Below are 19,635 nucleotides of genomic sequence, written 5' to 3'. Positions count from 1 at the left end.
ATTGCTTATGAATATTACTGAAGGGATATGTACTCTGACACACATAATTTTGTAACAAAAATGCCTACTATGTCAGAAGTTTAAATAAATAACCATGGGCCTCAAGGGCCGACGAAATATTGACCATCTGGATAGTAGTAGCAGCAGATACGGTGTAATTTCCCCGGAATCAGAATCAATACAAATACCTGCTAGTTTTCCAGGATCTAATCACTCGGTGGATAGAAATCAAACCGGTACGAAAAGCTAATGGGAAATCAGTAGTAAAGGCGCTAGAAAAGCTTATATTATTCCGCTGGGAGACATCTGACTAGGCACTGCGGCAAAGAGTATGTTAATAAACATTCAGACAAAATGCTATAAGAATACGGCATTAAACGTACGACTATTATCCCATTATGTCCATAGGTAAATCCAGTGGAACGCAGTAATAAAACAGTAAAGAGTATGATAGCGACCTTTGTAGTAAATGACCATCATAATTAAGACAAATATTTAAATGAATTCAGACATGCTATTAATACAGCCGTAAAATCATCTATGTAGGTCTCACTAGCATTCTTAAACTACGGCAGATAACCACGACCAGTAAAAAGTTTGCGGCGCGAAATAAAATCGACCGAATTTAAAGCGACGCCTGGTCCTAAAGACTGGCCAGATAGATTAAAACGATTAACTGACTTTCAAGAATTGGTACAGAGAAACCTAGCAAAAGCCCAAGAGAAAATAAGAAGGAAATGCTATGAAGGGAGGCGTAATGTAGAATATGGATTAGGAAACCTAGTACTTCGTAAAGCTCATCACTCATCAAATGCAGCTAATCCATTCTCGACCAAACTAAGCGACAAAAATTTGAAGGACCGTTCCGCGTCATAGAGAAGTTATATCCGACAGATTACTCATTAGAAACGTTAACAAAAATACACAGTAGGAAAACCCATGTGCAACAACTGAAACCATTTAATAATTAGGACAATATTGGCTGCAGTATCTCACCACAATAAATAGATAAATAATTGATCAAAAAACTGACATGTACAAGACACGTAAGTGAGGGTACGTACGTAGGGAGATCAATCTGACCAATCTAACTACAACCTGTTACTCATAATTGTAATTGTTCTGTCCAATTCGCTGGTATTATATCCCGCGTACTAATATGTTAAGGCGACGCGAGACGTTACATGCATGTCAGCGACTGACACTGTCTTGTGAGCCTGGATAGGCGAGCCTCTTTAGTCTTTATGGGAGGTGTAGTCGTTGGCTAGGCTACACCCCTCGTCACACCAGTTTAGATAAGTGCATGCACTGTGCTGTCCTGACCTTGACCGATGTCCTCCGTACTGACCACAATTTTGAACAAGATTCATGGCCCCAAGAATCCTAATCATCAGCAAAAAGGGCCTGAACCTGATGGTTAGGATACCGAGGTCCGTCTTCCCGAAAAACATCACGGGGTCTATGGCCCGGGAGCCTTGACTGGCTCAGACCCAGGAGCCCGAGGAATCCGAGACGAGCCTGCACCTTCAGTCGGTAGCAACCATGCTCGGATACCACCAGCCCGGGAATGGCGTGGAGGTTCAGACCCCCGAACCCTCTGACTCTCCAAGGCTAGAGCTGGAGAGGAAGAAAACCGACGCCGAGGAAGAGTCCTGGCACACAGGCTAAGAACGTGATGGTAAAAGCGAGGGAAAGTCCAGCAGACGAGCGGTACACGTATTAGTGTACCGGCTTAGTGGTGGATTTTGCTATGCGATGCATTATAAGGCTTTGCCTGAGAGTGTTGCACTATTTGCAACACGTCAGAAGAGCCAATCCCGTTCCTTGCTGCTTCGTAACCAGCCAAATAATTATGCCTGATTCGCGCTCTAGCCGACACACTAAATTATTTCTAAATTCTCTCAACCACACCCGGGAAAACGACGCAACAAATTAAAGAGCGCAATCTGACGGATGAAAAGAAACTAAGAGAGCACACGCACACATACTCTCCCGACCATGTATTGCCGGCTGGAGAAAAACACTCGGAAAAGCGATGGAACGTGACAGAGATGCACAAGGACGATAACTACGGGTGCGTTACACACTTGGGAACAGTTACATACACTCTGGGGAAGCTGTCACATCTGGGGCGACCAGGAAACCGTAGATGAAGGGACAGCCGGCAGTCAGCTGTACCAGACTGCTGCGCACCATCGACGACACCTTGAGCGTCACACACACTGCTGCTGACCACTGGCGAACACCCGAACGTACATGCACGACACACAACCGAAAAGGAGCGTTCCAGGAGGCGCTCCAGAGACCAGCAGCGAAGCACGAGGTTCGCACGTGAGAGTGAACGCGGTCATTTTGAGACACCGAAATAGACGAATAGGAAGAGAGTGAGACGAACTGAACGGGAGTGTGGGAAACACACAAAACAAGAGTAAGCAAGACAGTCCATATAATAAGCGAGCAATCATAATAAGATAAGGCGAACTACGAATTCGAAATTTAAATTGGCGCCGAAAATTGACCATGCGTAATAGACGATTCTAAATGACATACATGATGACTCACATATTGAACCAAGGTGAACTAGTATGCGTAAGATACATGTAAATTCGAAATAAAGCGAAATAGAACTAGGAAATTTGACTAGGAATACGAATAATTGTTCATACAGGGTGTCCCATTTTAACTTATCCAGTAAGATATCTCAAAACTTGGCAAGGTAACCGAAAAATATTTTAAACGAAAGTTGTATGGTTTGGGAGGAGGGGGTGTCTACTTATTATAACCTCAAATTTGACCTTGAACTTGGTTTTTAAGGTTATTTCAAGATCAACTTTTTTTTTAAATGGAAACCCCTATTTTTTATGCCAGATTCGAATAGAGCGGAAAATTTTACGTTTAAATCATGTAATATGTGTGGGGTCCAAATGACCCCCACCCCACCCCCCCACGGTCAATCTTACTTTTTAAATGAGAACCCTCATTTTCCGTCGCAGGTTTGAATTCTACGTGAAAATATACGTTCAGATGATAGGATATTTATGGGGTCCGAATGACCCCCCCACCCCAGCCCTAGGGGATTGACCCTCCGACTCTCCTCTTGAGCGTGTCCACCCTCGTTGGCTAATTAATCTCAGGACAAAGCTTTAGTTTTCCGTACCTTACTCTTTGTCCCCTCTGCTGAGAGGGTGAAGCAAGTCCGAAACGATCAGCTATCACGAGGTATACCGACGGCCGATATCATGAGTATGTAATGTTAATATCAACTATTATTTATAATATTGTTTGTACTCTCGTGGGCTGTCGCGTTAATGAGTAAGAATTCATTTAACTTTGAAAATATATATGGGCCATTCTAATACTTTTCGAAAAAATCGTGCGCACTCATGTCACCGATTTTGACGCCAATTTTTTTACGTACTCTACATATAAAAATAAGACAACTTGAATTTTTTCAGATTTTTTGGCCCAATCTGGGGTCTCTAGAATTTATAGAAGCCCCAAAATTGAGCAAAAATTTAACGAAAAATGGTCATTTTCAGAGTGTCACAGGATCGCAAGTTTTTAAGTTTCAGAATCGCGCAATAGCTCATTCTCTTAGTCTTTCAATGGTTCAATGGCAGTTTTCAATGGTTTATTTATAAATTAGTTTATCGAATCTAAAAGCTTCACAACAGCCAATAATGTAAAGCATACTTTATTCGAAATTTGCTGATATTTGAAACCCTGTAGAATCGTCAATTTTTGATATTTTTTTACGTATAAAAGCTCAATTTGTTCGTCTTGTTAAGACTAAAAAATTAAGCTGTCGCGCGTTTTTTTACGTTGAAAATTGACGAAAATACGTCCAGTCAAAGTAGATCAAAGGTACGACAAATGACGATTTTAGCCAAATTTAGCCTCCTATAACTTTTTTGTCTCAACTTCAAATTGGCTGAAAATTTGACAGGATCTTTCCGAAACCTCCCCAAACAAAATTATATGAGTTTGGTTTTGTGTATCGGCCGTTTAATAATAGATCTATGCTATCATTTTCAGCCGTTTTATCGAATTCATGAAATCACGCATTAAACTATTCAATTGGGTATTGGTCGCAATTTATCTTTGACTTACCTATATTTTTAAGCTTCTGCACACGACGCAATTCAAACGTCCAATTCAATACTCATACGGCCTGCGTGCTAACAGTCTATATGTATTTATTTAAATAATATATAAATGTATTAATTAAGTAAATGAACTATTTTTTATACAATCTGATATAATATTGAAATTAAACATTTGCTCTCTGCATTGAGCGGGCTTGAGACCGACGCATATTTAGGATGCGGCCGCATTAAAAATGTTTTTTTTATCGGACCTACACCATAATACTCTTAATAAGTTATTTACAAGTAATTTTACAAAAAAAAACCCTTTAAATTATGCGTCTTATTTCAAATTCAGAAGAGTATGAAGTTTTTTTTTTACTTTAATTTCCGTTGTATACAAAAATAAGTTGTATCAAAAATACATTTCAAAATACTGTAAAAAAAATTATTTATGTTAGTGATGGTGCCGGAAGCCAATATAAAAATAGAATGAATTTTCTAAACTTAGTTCGACATTACAGAATTTATTCTATTAGAGCAGAGTGGCATTTTTTTGCAAGTTGTCATGGTAAAAGTCCGTGTGATGGAATTGGTGGAGGTATAAAAAGATTAGCTCGACAAGAAAGCTTGCTCGGTAAAATCATAAGTAATTCTGCAGAATTTTACAAATGGGTGAAGCAAGCTATGCCTAAAATAACGTTGTTTTACTGTAGTCAAGAAGAATATGAAATTTTTGAAAGTAGCATGTATAGTCAATTAAAAGATGCTCTTACTATACAAGGAAGACAATCACTGCATGCATTCATTCCAGTTAGTGATGACAATACAACGGAAATTAAAGTAAGAAAAACTTCATACTCTTCTGAATTTGAAATAAGACGCATAATTTAAAGGGTTTTTTTTTGTAAAATTACTTGTAAATAACTTATTAAGAGTATTATGGTGTAGGTCCGATAAAAAAAACATTTTTAATGCGGCCGCATCCTAAATATGCGTCGGTCTCAAGCCCGCTCAATGCAGAGAGCAAATGTTTAATTTCAATATTATATCAGATTGTATAAAAAATAGTTCATTTACTTAATTAATACATTTATATATTATTTAAATAAATACATATAGACTGTTAGCACGCAGGCCGTATGAGTATTGAATTGGACGTTTGAATTGCGTCGTGTGCAGAAGCTTAAAAATATAGGTAAGTCAAAGATAAATTGCGACCAATACCCAATTGAATAGTTTAATGCGTGATTTCATGAATTCGATAAAACGGCTGAAAATGATAGCATAGATCTATTATTAAACGGCCGATACACAAAACCAAACTCATATAATTTTGTTTGGGGAGGTTTCGGAAAGATCCTGTCAAATTTTCAGCCAATTTGAAGTTGAGACAAAAAAGTTATAGGAGGCTGAATTTGGCTAAAATCGTCATTTGTCGTACCTTTGATCTACTTTGACTGGACGTATTTTCGTCAATTTTCAACGTAAAAAAACGCGCGACAGCTTAATTTTTTAGTCTTAACAAGACAAACAAATTGAGCTTTTATACGTAAAAAAATATCAAAAATTGACGATTCTACAGGGTTTCAAATATCAGCAAATTTCGAATAAAGTATGCTTTACATTATTGGCTGTTGTGAAGCTTTTAGATTCGATAAACTAATTTATAAATAAACCATTGAAAACTGCTCAGAAAGACTAAGAGAATGAGCTATCGCGCGATTCTGAAACTTAAAAACTTGCGATCCTGTGACACTCTGAAAATGACCATTTTTCGTTAAATTTTTGCTCAATTTTGGGGCTTCTATAAATTCTAGGGACCCCAGATTGGGCCAAAAAATCTGAAAAAATTCAAGTTGTCTTATTTTTATATGTAGAGTACGTAAAAAAATTGGCGTCAAAATCGGTGACATGAGTGCGCACGGTTTTTTCGAAAAGTATTAGAATGGCCCATATGAATATTAAATTTAAAGTAAAATTATAAATGAAATATCTATAATTGTTAGGACTGGACTTAAGGAAACATAGACTTTACCCTAGTTTCTTATGGTACGAAGTATTCCATAAGCAGATCTTAAGTCTCTCCTGTAAAAGGATGTAATTCAGTCCAAGTTTCTCATAGCGCAAAATGATCTATGAGTCGAGCGTAAATTAGTAAAGGAAAGGAAAGAATTGCTTAGTTAATCACTTGAGAGAAAGATCTTAGGTATAAACCAAGTTTATTTAATCTCATGAGCTCACTTTGCAAGGATAGGAGAGAATGCTAGTCTGTGCAAAAGTCAGCGTATTTATACACAAATTTTTCCGCTTATTTTCGCAGGACAGCCCTCTTCGAGCTGTTTACGCAAATGTGCAAAATCATTTTCTTTTGTTTGCAAGAGAATAGACAACAATAACGAAATTCTAAAACATGTAAAATTGACAGAAGTAGATATGGATTATTTAAGTATAATTTACACTTATCGTAAAAAGTATAGTCAAAAGTTATTAACTAATAAAGTTAGTTAATATAATAGCGCATATTTACAATAAAATAATTATAAAATTTTACATATATCAATAGTTTATCGCTTGTAGAAGTAATTCCAAAAAAGAACTACTTAAATTAATTAATAACATTTGAATTATAATCAATTTTCGTATTTTTTCAAAATCTTATAATGCAAATAATAAATCAGTTAAGTAAAATTATTAAATTATAAAGATGTCATTGTTATATACAAAATTAACCCTTTCAACTTATATACAATTATTTGTTTAAATAAATTATTAATTGTTTAATTATTGATAACAGTAATAACTAAGCTGTTATCAATGAAACGAATTTTTACTCATGTTTCTAAGATAGTTATCTTGAGTTCAGAGTATCCGCTTTATTATAATAATTAACATTTAGGACATAATAAACAAATTAAATTTGGACATTAAAATTTAATGTGATTTAATAGTTAAAGTAATTGGAAATATTATAATCTTAATCTATGTTCTAAAATCTATATAAAAAATATTTTGTTACATTGAAATTACTCTTAATTAACGAGTTTAAATTCAACAACAAAAACTATTATATCTATATCTATAAGTAGAATGACGTCACGCTCCTTATATGGTCATGAAATTTGACCCTAGCACTAATACAATCATATAATATTTAAAGTGGCGCCGTTTAATATACGAATTGATGTAAGTAGATTAACGAGTTTAGCGGGTTGCGGAAAACCAATGAAAACAAGAGAAGAGCTCATATATAGGACTGTTACATTTATTTTTACTTTTTAACATAATTTCTTTTTAGCTTTATATATTTTTTTCAGTTTTTCAAATTCTTGAATCGTTTGCAAAATTCAATTCTTGAAGCTACTCAAAATAGACATTCGTTTTGGTAATGACATCACAGTATAACATAACACGTTGTCCGTCAAGCCATTCTTCAGGTTTGGAAATAACAAAAAGTCACTAAGTGACAAATCGGATGAAAAAGGAAGATGTTGTATAGTAACAGTTTGTTGTTATAGGGCGAAAAACTAAATGTTCCAATTTAAAAGCGATAGGTTAGAAAATGTCATAGAAAAGAATAAAAATTTGTTCATAGTTTTAATTTTTTCAACTTCATATCAATATCCTCATTATAAGTATTATGTTGTGAAAAAAAATGTTATTTAATGAATTGAAAAATGAAAATAAATAACGATATTTTGATTTTTCTAGTTTTCATAAGCTATTTTAACTAAACAAATTTTTTCCAGATGGTATCAATATTGATAGGTATCATTTATATGAATCAAAAACTTAATGAGGATGGAGTTATGAACATCAATGGAGTTCTCTTTATTTTCCTCACAAATATGACCTTTCAAAACGTATTCGCTGTTATCAACGTACGTAAGAACATATTATTTATATTTATTCCATAGTACAAGCATAAAAAATTAGCAATAAATGAATTTTTCCAAATGTTTATCTAAAAACTGTAATACTGAAAGGAAAATACTTTATACATGAGTTGTGTTATGTTTTCTATAGAATAGTTTCTTAACGCTCGAATTCAAAAAATCGTGATTTTTTTATTTATAACATGGAAAGTAATTGGACAATCATAATTGTAATAATTATTAAATTATAAACAATCAAATTACAAAAAGATGAGAGAAATAGATCTGAATGGATAATTGGATATAGATAAAATTTAGATTAATAAGAAAAGTCAATATTTATTTAACAAATTTCTATTTCCGTTAATTTCTACTTCATATGGTTGGACTTCCTTTCGTGCCTCCCTTCGTTATCTTACCTTTTGTCTCTATTGACAACTTTATTTTTCTAGTAGTTAATCGCTTAGAGTGATATTTCTATCTCTACGAGGGTGGTCCGATAAGTACTTAGCCTACAAAAGAAAAACGAAAATTTTGGAAAAGTGGCGTTTTATTTTTCAACATAGTCTCCTTTTAGTTCGATACACTTGGCCCAGCGATGCTCCAAATTCTTTAACCTGTCTGAAAAATACGTTTCCTCGAGGTCTGAAAAGTAGGCTTCCGTGGCAGCGATTACCTCCTCATTCGACTCAAATTTCTGCCCGGCGAGTGACTTTTTCAAGTTTGGAAACAAAAAGTAGTCGCACGGGGCTAAATCTGGAGAATACGGTGGATGGGGCAGCAGTTCGTAGCCAAATTCGACCAATTTGGCCATGGCGACGGCGAAGGTGTGAGACGGTGCGTTGTCATGGTGGAAGAGCACTTTTTTCTTCGCCAAATGGAGCCGTTTTTTCTGCAATTCGATGTCGAATCGATCCAATAATTCGGCATAGTACAGCCCTGTGACCGTTTTGCCTCCCTCCAGGTAGTTGATGTAGATAACACCTTGTGAATCCCAGAAAACGGTGGCCATCACTCTTCCAGCCGATGGGGCAGTCTTCGCCTTCTTCAGAGCACTTTCGCCGGGTAAAGTCCACTGTTTCGACTGTTCCTTGGTCTCTGGTGTATACCAGTGGATCCATGTTTCGTCGACTGTCACGAAACGACGCAGAAACTCCTTCGGATTGCGCTTAAACAGCGTCAGACATTGCTCTGAAGTTGTCTCACAGTTGCGCTTATTGTCCGGAGTGAGCAAACGCGGCACCCATTGCGCCGACAGCTTTCTCATGCCCAAAATTTCATGCAGGACATGACCCACGCGGTCTTTTGAGATGCCTACGATCTTAGCTATCTCGCGCACCTTCAATCGTCGATCTGCCAATACGACATCGTGAATTTTTGTCACGTTATCCTCCGTGGTAGCCGTTTTCGGAGCACCTGGACGTGGCTCTTCAAAAATCGACGTGCGACCACGTTGAAACTCGTTAAACCAATTTTTGACGGTCGCCATCGAAGGAGAAGAGTCACCGTACCCAGCATCCAAGCCCTTTTTGATTTCGCTGCTCGATTTCCCTTCCAAAAACAATAATCGAATCACCGACCGATACTGCTCTTTTTCCATTTTTCAAAAATCAACGGACACACTTGCTTTCACACGCTCTCAAAAATAAACTACAACTCCGATCCGGCTGAAATCTTGACAGTAACCATCGAGAAGGTTGTACTACGTGATAGAATATTTCTTTTGCTACAGTGGCGCCATCGGGCGATGAGGCTAAGTACTTATCGGACCGCCCTCGTATTAGACAATAGTTCACCATGTCTTTTTTCTTGTTTTTCCGTCTCTACCACTCCATCGAAATGAATGACTTGAACCTTAAGAGGCTGTTCTTTGAAATCTATGTTGTTTACTCGTCATCGACACCTCAATAAATGAGTTTGTTAGGTATAAAAAGACTGCTTATATATTTTTTATTTCATTAACATGCTGTCTTTCGAAGAAGTATGATCACGTACTATAAAAGAAAGACTGTTGGTGATCTAGTGAACAAGATTATAAATAACTTGCCTATTGAAGCTCACTTACCTGGATATCAGTATTGTGTTCCTGGACAAAATTGAACAAAGGATTGGCACGTGGAGATCCTGGTAAAAATCCACTGGACATTGCTTGTAAAGAACACGATATCGCTTATGCACAAAATCTGGAGGATATTGCAACAAGAAATAAAGCTGACAAAATTCTAGCTAAAAAAAGCTTGGGAAAGAGTGCTAGCTAAAGATAGCAGTTTTGGTGAGAAAGCAGCTGCCTTCACTGTAGTCAACATTATGAAAGTTAAAAGTCAGCTTGGCATGGGTGTGACGTCGGTTGACGAAACAATTCTCAGGGGCACTTTTTGGTCTATCCTTGCGGACAATAACCGGGACGTGCGTTACCACTATCGCGGGAAATTCCTTTTTTCGGTGACGGAGGATCGAAGCTTTGCTGTACCACACGCTAGGTAATATAGCAATACTTCGCGATATTTTACCACACTCTTGGCAATAAAATAACGTAAAGGGAGCCTATCTAATATGCACTCGACCACACGCTTGGCAATCGAGTGTAACTATCTAAGAAAGAAAATCCCGTACGCGAAACTAGGAAGAGTAAGGAGAGAGAAGTTAAACGAGAGTATTTAGAACGTAAAAATTTTTATTTAATTTTTCTTACTCACTTTTATAATGGTTTTCCCACACACACACTAAAAGATTAACTGGGTCTGGACGAACTTTGAAGAATAGCTAACGAATTCAAAATAGAATTGAATGAACTAAATCTGAACTGCTAACTTTGAACGAACTGAATTTCGAAAAAAATAATAATGCCTGAATTTTCGTGAAAAGATCTCTTTTATACTTTTTTACAAGAGACTCCCACTCGAAAATCTTTGTCATTTTTGGGCAGGAAGAACTGAAATTTTCTTAACTTAATTGGTTGGAAAATTTGGGGAGTATCTCAGCGTAAGCAAGGTTCGAATCCTAATTGGCCGGGGGCGGAGTGTGCGGTTATGGCTTCATTTTAGTGTTTTGGGCCCTCTTCGCATAGATGGCCCTCTATGTACTATTCTGGCCTTTATCTATTTAAACTAATTTTATTTAAAATTAATTGTGTGTGTGGTACTCTAATTTTACAAAAATGTTTCTTAATCTATAATAAAACTAAATGATAGAACAAAAGTTAAGAATTACATTTATCTAAGAACAATTAGGATATTAATAGTTTTAACTATTAATTGATTATTAAAAAGTTTTGAGAAATGCTGAAAAAATCAGAGTTAATTGCAACAAACATAATTAATAACTTTCATTCAAGCCATTCTTAAATTGTCTAACGCAAAGTTGAGCGCACCCAACAATTATATATACGAAACTCGTAAAGAAAATGAACCAATAAATACGGGAAGACAAATTTCGCAATTTTTCGAGAGACCTGCAAGCAAATCTGTTTCCTTTAATTTAAAAGAAATTAGCAAAAATGAAAATAAATTATTTAAAATAAAATAATAGTACTGTTGGCAGGATGCACATGTGCGCTACAGATCTCTTCTTTCTAAACATGCGCGCAATCTGACTACTCCGGATGACGTGATCGTAAAATCGCCCTGATAATCTCCAGTACCCGAAAGTCGCCAGATGCACGAGCCGAAAACTGCCGTTCACAGGAAAAATCGTTTTTATTCATCCGCACGCAGTTTTTCATCTTAATTTACGAGCTAAATGTGTGGTCGGTATTTTTTTTCCTTATTCTCTCTTTTTTTTTTTTTGAACCGCCGTTACAAGGGTGTTGATATGAAGAAAGGTAGTAAGAAACGAGGTAGAGGATTCAAAAAACGCCAAGCACGAAAGAAATGTAGAAAAATCAAAAAGCCACCAGTTACATTGAATAAAATTATTAAGGCAGCCTCAAAAAGTAGTGTGCCTAACAATCGAGCTCTTGTAGTTATTCGTTCGGCTTTAACAGGAGCCAAAGAAGCTGTGAAAAAGGCTTGTGGTAGAAGGAAAATAAATATACCACGTATTTTACCTATTCCCAGTGAAGTTGGTGGAGCGCTTCCTTTTTTACTTCCATTATTTGCTGGTTTAAGCGCCACTGGAGCTCTAGCTGGAGGAGCTGCTTCAACAGCGAAAACTGTGAACAGCGCTAAAGCTGCTCAAAATGAGCTGAAAGAGGCTCAAAGACATAACAAAACTATGGAGGCTATTGCTATAGGTAAAGGTCTTTATTTGAAGCCTCATAATAAAGGTTATGGTCTACATCTCAAACCACATGTGAGCGGATAAGGTTTAAAAAAAAAAAACTTTGAAATAGTTTTGCCTAAACCCGCTCTGAATGATTTAGATATAAAAAAATATGCTAAAATACTAAAAATTGCAAATTTTCGAGGTGTTTTCATGCATAACGGTTTACCATCTGACGAACCTCACTATCAAGAATCAGCTGTTATCAATTTAGACGATAAAAATGGACCAGGTACGCACTGGGTAGCATATAAAAAGAAAGGTGATGAAGTTATATACTTTAATAGTTTTGGTGACCTTCAACCTCCTATGGATTTATTACTCTATATCAAAGTCAAAAGAATTAAATATAACTATAGGGCAATTCTTGGCTATTTCAAACAGTTTAAAACTTCAAATCACCAATTTTATTCAAAGTTGGTAAACTTATTATCTATACAGAGGTCAACATCTGTGCAGAGTTTTAGATCAAAATATTGATAAGGGGCCGACTTATCAACTGTTCAAAAAATATTGGACTTTTTTTATTAATTCGATTTCTCGAAGACTAATAAATATATGGACATGATTCTTTTTTTAAAAGACGCGGAACGAGTTTCACTTTTAAAATATAAATAATAAAATACCAAATCATTTATTTATGCCATTGTTATAAACAATTTTTTCAAAAAATCGACGATATCTCAAAAAACGATATTTTTTTTTTAATTTTTGCACCATCGTGTTCCTTGTCATTTTTTACATATAAGAAACCGTTGAGAAAATCGAGTGCCCGCTATTAGGATTAAGATAGCACTAAAATGTAACGAACCGTGCGCTAGCCGCTCGGCCGTCTGCTATTCGTGTGGTTCCAATGTTGCTTGCTGCAATTGCCTTCTTTAAGGAATAAATAATTTCATATTCTAACAGTTTATATGTATTTATTTAAATAATATATAAAATAATTAATTAAATAAGTAATTAAATTTAAATAAAATTTAATGACTTATTTACTTAATATAACGTAATATAAAGTAATATAAGTAATATAAATGAACTATTATTTTATACAATCTGAAACAACATTGAATGAAATATTTGCTCTGTGCGTTTGAACGGGTGTGAGAATGACGTATATGCAAAAATATATGGTAGAAAATATAAACACCAATTTGTAATAGCTTCTAGAAGTCTTTAAAAGTCTTTGAATTTCTTACGAAAAAGAATTTATGCTAAATGTGAGGCTTAATTTTACTTTCTTTGCTCGACTACCTGAGTTACAGCGAAGGGATCAACAATCAGTGAACGGATTAGCTTCAAAATTATATATGGTAGAAATTATAAACACCAATTTGTAATAGCTTCTAGAAGTCTTTATTAATGCTAAATGTGAGGCTTACTTTTACTTTCTTTGCTCGACTACCTGAGTTACAGCGAAGGGATCAACAATCAGTGAACGGATTAGCTTCAAAATTATATATGGTAGAAATTATAAACACCAATTTGTAATAGCTTCTAGAAGTCTTTATTAATGCTAAATGTGAGGCTTACTTTTACTTTGCTAGACTACCTGAGTCACAGCGAAGGGGTCAACAAGGAGCGAAGGGAATAGCTATAAAATATTCTAGATTTAGTAGACTTTGACCTGAAACTGCGATTATTTGTCTATCTCTAAGCTGAGTCAGTATGCATTCACCATTTGCCTGTGCCACGTAGCAGTTGCATCTGGAAGAAGCTACATTTTGAAAAACTGCGATTTTGAAGTTGTTTGCGTGTTTTCGTGTTACGATTCAAATAGCGTAATTATGAGTTTTAATTATTCTGTATGTAAAAACATTTTTCAACTTCATAACAATAGTTGTAAAGGTTGTTTTAAGCCACCTCCAAACTGTATTTATGTAGAATTCCGCTCGTAACTAGAAAAAGGAGATATTTTGTGTCCAACTTGTAAAAGAAAATGTTATAAAGTAATAGCTAATCGAAAATTGGAAGGTAGTTTGCAAAGTTCAATTAAAGATGTCGCATTGCATCATGGAAATGATCATGAGGTGGAGTACATGGAAACAGAAATGGTATTTTTAGAGAAGTACAATTTTAATATAGACGATGAATTCAAGCTTGAAGGAAATAATCAACGTGATTATGTACTAAAAGCATTAAATGAATTGAATGATAAATTACATTTAAATAATATAAATTTGATTGATCTGAAAAATCCTCGTATAGTTGAAGACAAAATTAATGCTCTCGTTGATTATTTGAAAGCTGCGATTCTAAGGGAACATACAAATAATGATCAAAAGCATGAAAATAAAGATACCAGTGTGTTAGATTCTAATTTTATCGATGAATTGAAAGAAAAGTATAAAAAAGATACTACGCGGTTTTAAAAAATTCACATTTTAACAATTCTTCCACTTTCATAGAGTATACGTAAAATTCAAAAAGAAATAGGGTGCTCTCTTTATATTGCTTCAACCGCTAAAAAACTTCACGCAAACGAAGGACTTCTATCCTATCCGCCGATGCGAACAAGAAAACATATCGTAACTGATAAGATAATAGAAAATATAATATCATTTTTTTTGCAAGATGATATCAGTCGAATCTGCCCTGGGATGAAAGACTGTAAAAATGTAAATACTAATGAGAAACGAGAAAATATTAGAAAAAGATTATTACTCCATAGTCTTAAAGAAGTATACTCACTATTTAAAGAATAGTTTCCAGAAGATAAGATTGGATTCTCTACATTCTGTCAGTATCGACCAAAACAATGCGTTCTAGTAAGTGATTTAAATGGGTTTCATAATGTTTGTCTTTGTGTATATTCGTTTTCATCAGGAGTTTTCGTTACAAGACCTACATTGTCAATGACAATTTATTCCAAAACTGTAACATAAGTGTTAGCAATTATCATGGGTTATTTTATTTGTAATCAAGAAAGCTTTTTTAATTGGCATTCTAAGTATTGATGAATTCTTCGTTGTATGCCTTCTCTTAAATTTTCCTAGTAATAAATGTGACAAATTCTATAAAAAGTTTTGGAAACTTTTCGGTGTTCACTTATTGAAGATTTATGTAATTCATAAAACATATCATCTTGAAGTTCGGAAAGAACGGATGCAAGTGCATTAGTACAAATCAAAATTTTTATTGTCGTGTTTCGAAATACAATGTTTAAAAAGGTGTAACGGAGAATCTCGGCTAGGCCGATCTCGTCCGTTTGGCTCTCGCAAATGTCCGTGCGCCGCGCCAGGCTGAGAGTGTGTGCGTTTAGTACACACACTCATGCTTGGACCTTTTGTTTACGAGGTGCTGAACGCTGGCTAAGCTGACGACTGGAGCGATGCAGATGGCGCAGAAGAAGAGAGAGAGAGAGAGAGAGAGAGAGAGAGCGTTCGAATTGCGGATCACCGCGGAAAATTCGGACAGTCTCTGCTAAGCTATAAGCAGAAGAAGTCGCACGCGCGGATAAAACCGAAAGGTTACGGTATTTCCAAGTTGGCCTCGCGACCTCGTCGACGATCGTTCGTTTCGGAGACACGCCCGGTGCGCGGACGAGTATTGAAGCGTAAAGCTGGGTCGCGCCCAGCCGTGTCCCGAAGTATACCCGGCACCGATGCGTGTGGGTGACCGGCGAGGTGCGCGGGTGCGCGCGCGGGCAGTCCGGACGTGCTGAAGTACCGAGCGACAAAGAGGCGGCAGAGACAACAGCAACAACAATCAACGAACGAGAGGACGAGAAGGAGGAAGATAGCGACGACAAAAAAGGAAAATACCAGCGAGACGGTCAGCGAGGAGCACACCAGTGACGTCACGGTGCAGAGCGTTCTAGCCGTCGGAGAGGCTGAAGGTCGAGGTCGGTGCCGTGTTTTTCTCTTGTCTCTCTCTCTCTTACATGTTTGAGCGCCAGTTTATGGCTGGTAGCACGGCAGACCTGCTGGCTACCCGTTGGTAGTCTATCGGCGAAAAGTGTTTGTCGGGAATTTGTTATAATATTTAGTTTTCACGAGGGAGTCGGCCGGCTGACCAGCCACCAATTCACCTTCGCGTTCGCGTTTGTTATTATGCCGCTCGTAGTGTATAAGTCCGAGGTCGCCGTATTGTAATCGATTGTTGACAATTAAATGACTAGTGTGTTAATCCGCTGTTGTGTTTATTCGCCGCTGTATCACTCCTCATCCCGACTTCGAATCTGTGCGTTTAATGTGTTTATGCTCGACGCGTTATTCAGTCGTGGGAACGTCTTTTGCTTCCCGAATCCCCGAATAAATAATTTGTGCGGACGGTCGAAAGCAACTCAGACGGGTACGGTCGGAATTCTCCGTTACAAAGGTTTCAACTTAACGTGAATCTACATTTTTTATATTGTTACCTTTCACCATACAACAATTATTTTGATTTAAACCAACGAGTCAATCGCGTAATACGTATGAAATGTCTACAATATGATTTTTGATAATGCTCATGGATTCGGAATTTTTATCATGAATTCATAAGCCAATTTGATAATAGTTCTTTGAATTCTTGTCTTTTGATACTTTTCCAATATTTAAAATTTATTTACTCAAAATCATGTTCAATCAATTTCCAAGCACCTTCATTGCAACGTTCACCATTGGTACTAATACAATAAACTACATTGTCTGAATTATCTGATCTCATGTTAAGGAATCCTTTAATTTTAATCAAATTGTTTAGATGGTTATCAAAAAATTTTCTCGAATCATCCGAAATACTCTTATGTATAAAATCATTATCAAAATCGTTGCCACTGTCAATGTCATTTGATCGATTTCTTGTCAGTGGAGATTTTCTTGCTTAGTACAAGAGCTTTAGGTATACTTTGAACTCTGTTATGAGATTCCTCAGAATTATTTTCATCATAATTAAGAATTTGTGTTTGATTTTTTTTCGGATATCTAGGTTCATTATTAGGAAACAAAGGTAAATCAATAAATCGATGTGGAAAATCACGATTTGAAAGAATATATAGCTTTTCAGGTTTATCTAACTTACATTTGATAGATGAATCAAATATGGAATTTCCTATATTTACAGGAACTTGTTTTTTCAGCCGATCTTAAATCGTTTTTCTGGCTTATCAGTATCTAAGGAAAGTTGAGTAGAACTAATAGATCAATTAATAAATTTTTTTTGTTTTATAGTTATGATAAAAAAAATTTGACTTGAATTGATTAATAAAGTATTGAAAAAAAGCAATTCCTTTAGATAAATTATTATTAACAATACATTTTTCTAAAAATTCAATATTTTATCTTGAACGTTTAGAAGAAGTAATGAAATTAACAAGTGATGAAATTATCAAAGAGTTTTAGCTTTAAAATCAAGTACAGCTTTATTATCATTAAGAAAATCTGTAGAGGTTTGTTTACTTGAATAAATAGTGAATAGTTTAAATAAATGCAGTTTTATATTAAAGTAAGAAAGGCTAACATACTATACGTGCCAAGCACTACTGGTAGTTAGCGTTTGATGACTACGACTGAGCTAACGCACGCTATGCATACTGAAGCTCTCTCATATACACTCTCATATACTCATATGATGTATACTTTAGTACATTACGATACAAGTGCGGGAAGTAGGCGATCATGCACGCGCGTTACTGACCGAGCGAAGCGAGATAACGCGTGTGCATGATCGCCTACTTCCCGCACCCGTGTAGTACACTATTTTTTCACACAAGATTCGGGAAGTTCGGACAGTTGCCAACAATAGAAAGTACGAGTATGAGTAATTAGCATTTTTGAGATTAGAGGTTTTTTTAATAAATTAGTACATTACGTGAAGTGTGCGGGATATCACATGCTTCGCGCACAAGTTACGTACACTATTTTTTCACACAAGTGCGGGAAGTTCGAGTGTAGTAAGTTTATATGAGCAGGAAGAGAAGGAAAGGAAGTTTCGGCTGGTGCCCTCCTTCGTTCGTAAAAAAATATAAAAAACTTTTAAATTAGTAGTTACTAAATGAATAATTATTTCTTAAGAAATATTTCTTAATAATATTTCTTTGAGAAATCCTATAGATTTTTCCATATTTCATCCCCATGCTAATTGCGTTTTCTAACGCCCCGTGCGGAAAATAATAGTGCTCAAATTGAGGAAACTCATACTCGTCCCGTCTTTTATGACAGGCCATTAAGCGTCAGTACATGCAGTACACTGTAAAAAAGCTACAATTGTAAATTCAATACTTTGTATTAAAACTTTTTTTCAATACAGTATTGAAAAATCAATACAAAATATTGAAAATTCAGTACAAAGTGTTGCAAAATCGGTATAGAAGTTATAATAATTTCAGTTTGTAAATATTTCAATTCGCTACTATAACATTTGTAACTCAATTACGGTCAACAATTATCATTAAATTTACTTTAAACATAATATAATTCTAAAGAGAATAATTTTTACAAACGAAAAATTTTACTTTGTATTGAAAATTTAATATTTGGTATTGAAATTTAATACTTGGTATTGAATTTTCAATATAATGTATTGAAAATTTAATATTTTGTATGGAAAATTCAACATTTTTTAGGTAGCCTATGTATTTATTTATTTCAAATCAAATGTACAATAAGTTGCAAAAGCAACCTTATTCCTTTAAAATAAAGGCTTTGTATAGTGGATAAGCACATAAAATTAATCATAGAAAAAGTAATATTTAATACTAATAATAACTGAATAATGAAACTATTGATAGGAAAATTTATGTTTATGCACAGTATATCACCACTTTATATATTAACATAAGTATACAGTTATATGCACGTATATGTTGTAAATATCATACCAAATATTGTTCTTAATCCATTCTTTTAGTTATTTGTCAGTGCTATCGTTGTAATTTCCAGTAAATATATTCATTTAGGACCATATCATAATATTCGATTGCTATACAATATTGCCTACGTCATATCAGTATCTTTTTAAACTTATTTAATTGTGTGTTCTTGTATCTGACTTTGCTGATTGATTTTATAAAATAATTTTTTGTTTATTATCGTAGTGATAAAGTGTAGTGATAATGTGATAATCTCAATGAATTATTATGTAACGGTGTAAGTTAGTCATAGTTTACATCGTGTATCCCTTCCTTCTCTTTGACCTTGGCGAGGGCTCACGGCTGGTATCAGACACATTCTCATTCTTCAGTGCCTGATGCCTGCCTTTGTTTTTCAGCATTAGTACCCGAGCAAGAAAGGGAGAGATAGAGAGCGCCCTATTATAGTGCGAGCCGGCTAGAGAGAGAGAGAGAGAGAGAGAGAGAGAGAGAGAGAGAGAGAGTGCGTCTTAAGAATGCCGGACTATAGGCGCTGCATTAGCCGAGTTTGGCAGTGTAGCGCGCCTTAAATTAGGGAAGTGAGTGGTGGGAGAAGGTATAATAAGAAGGTATAAAGAGAGCGATT

General features: G+C 35.5%; 1 protein-coding gene across 4 annotated transcripts in view; it reads left to right on the top strand.

The window, feature by feature from the left end:
• The window catches only part of LOC131668403 (protein white), a 625,545-nt gene that overhangs the window by 439,589 nt on the left and 166,321 nt on the right, over window positions 1–19,635 (top strand). For all 4 annotated transcript variants that reach the window (XR_009302267.1, XM_058942531.1, XM_058942521.1 and 1 more), the window contains one exon: window positions 7,835–7,966. Coding sequence is in view for 3 of the 4 variants with exons in the window: in XM_058942531.1 (XP_058798514.1) it covers window positions 7,835–7,966 (132 nt within the window). In the remaining variant the exon portion in view is untranslated. The remainder of the gene's footprint in view (window positions 1–7,834; window positions 7,967–19,635) is intronic.

The sequence above is a fragment of the Phymastichus coffea genome, unplaced genomic scaffold, assembly GCF_024137745.1.
Source record: "Phymastichus coffea isolate CEN01 unplaced genomic scaffold, Cenicafe_Pcof_1.1 PCOF00006, whole genome shotgun sequence".
NCBI lineage: Eukaryota > Metazoa > Arthropoda > Insecta > Hymenoptera > Eulophidae > Phymastichus > Phymastichus coffea.
Note: the sequence above shows the minus strand (reverse complement) of the source record. Positions and strands in the feature narration are given on the sequence as shown.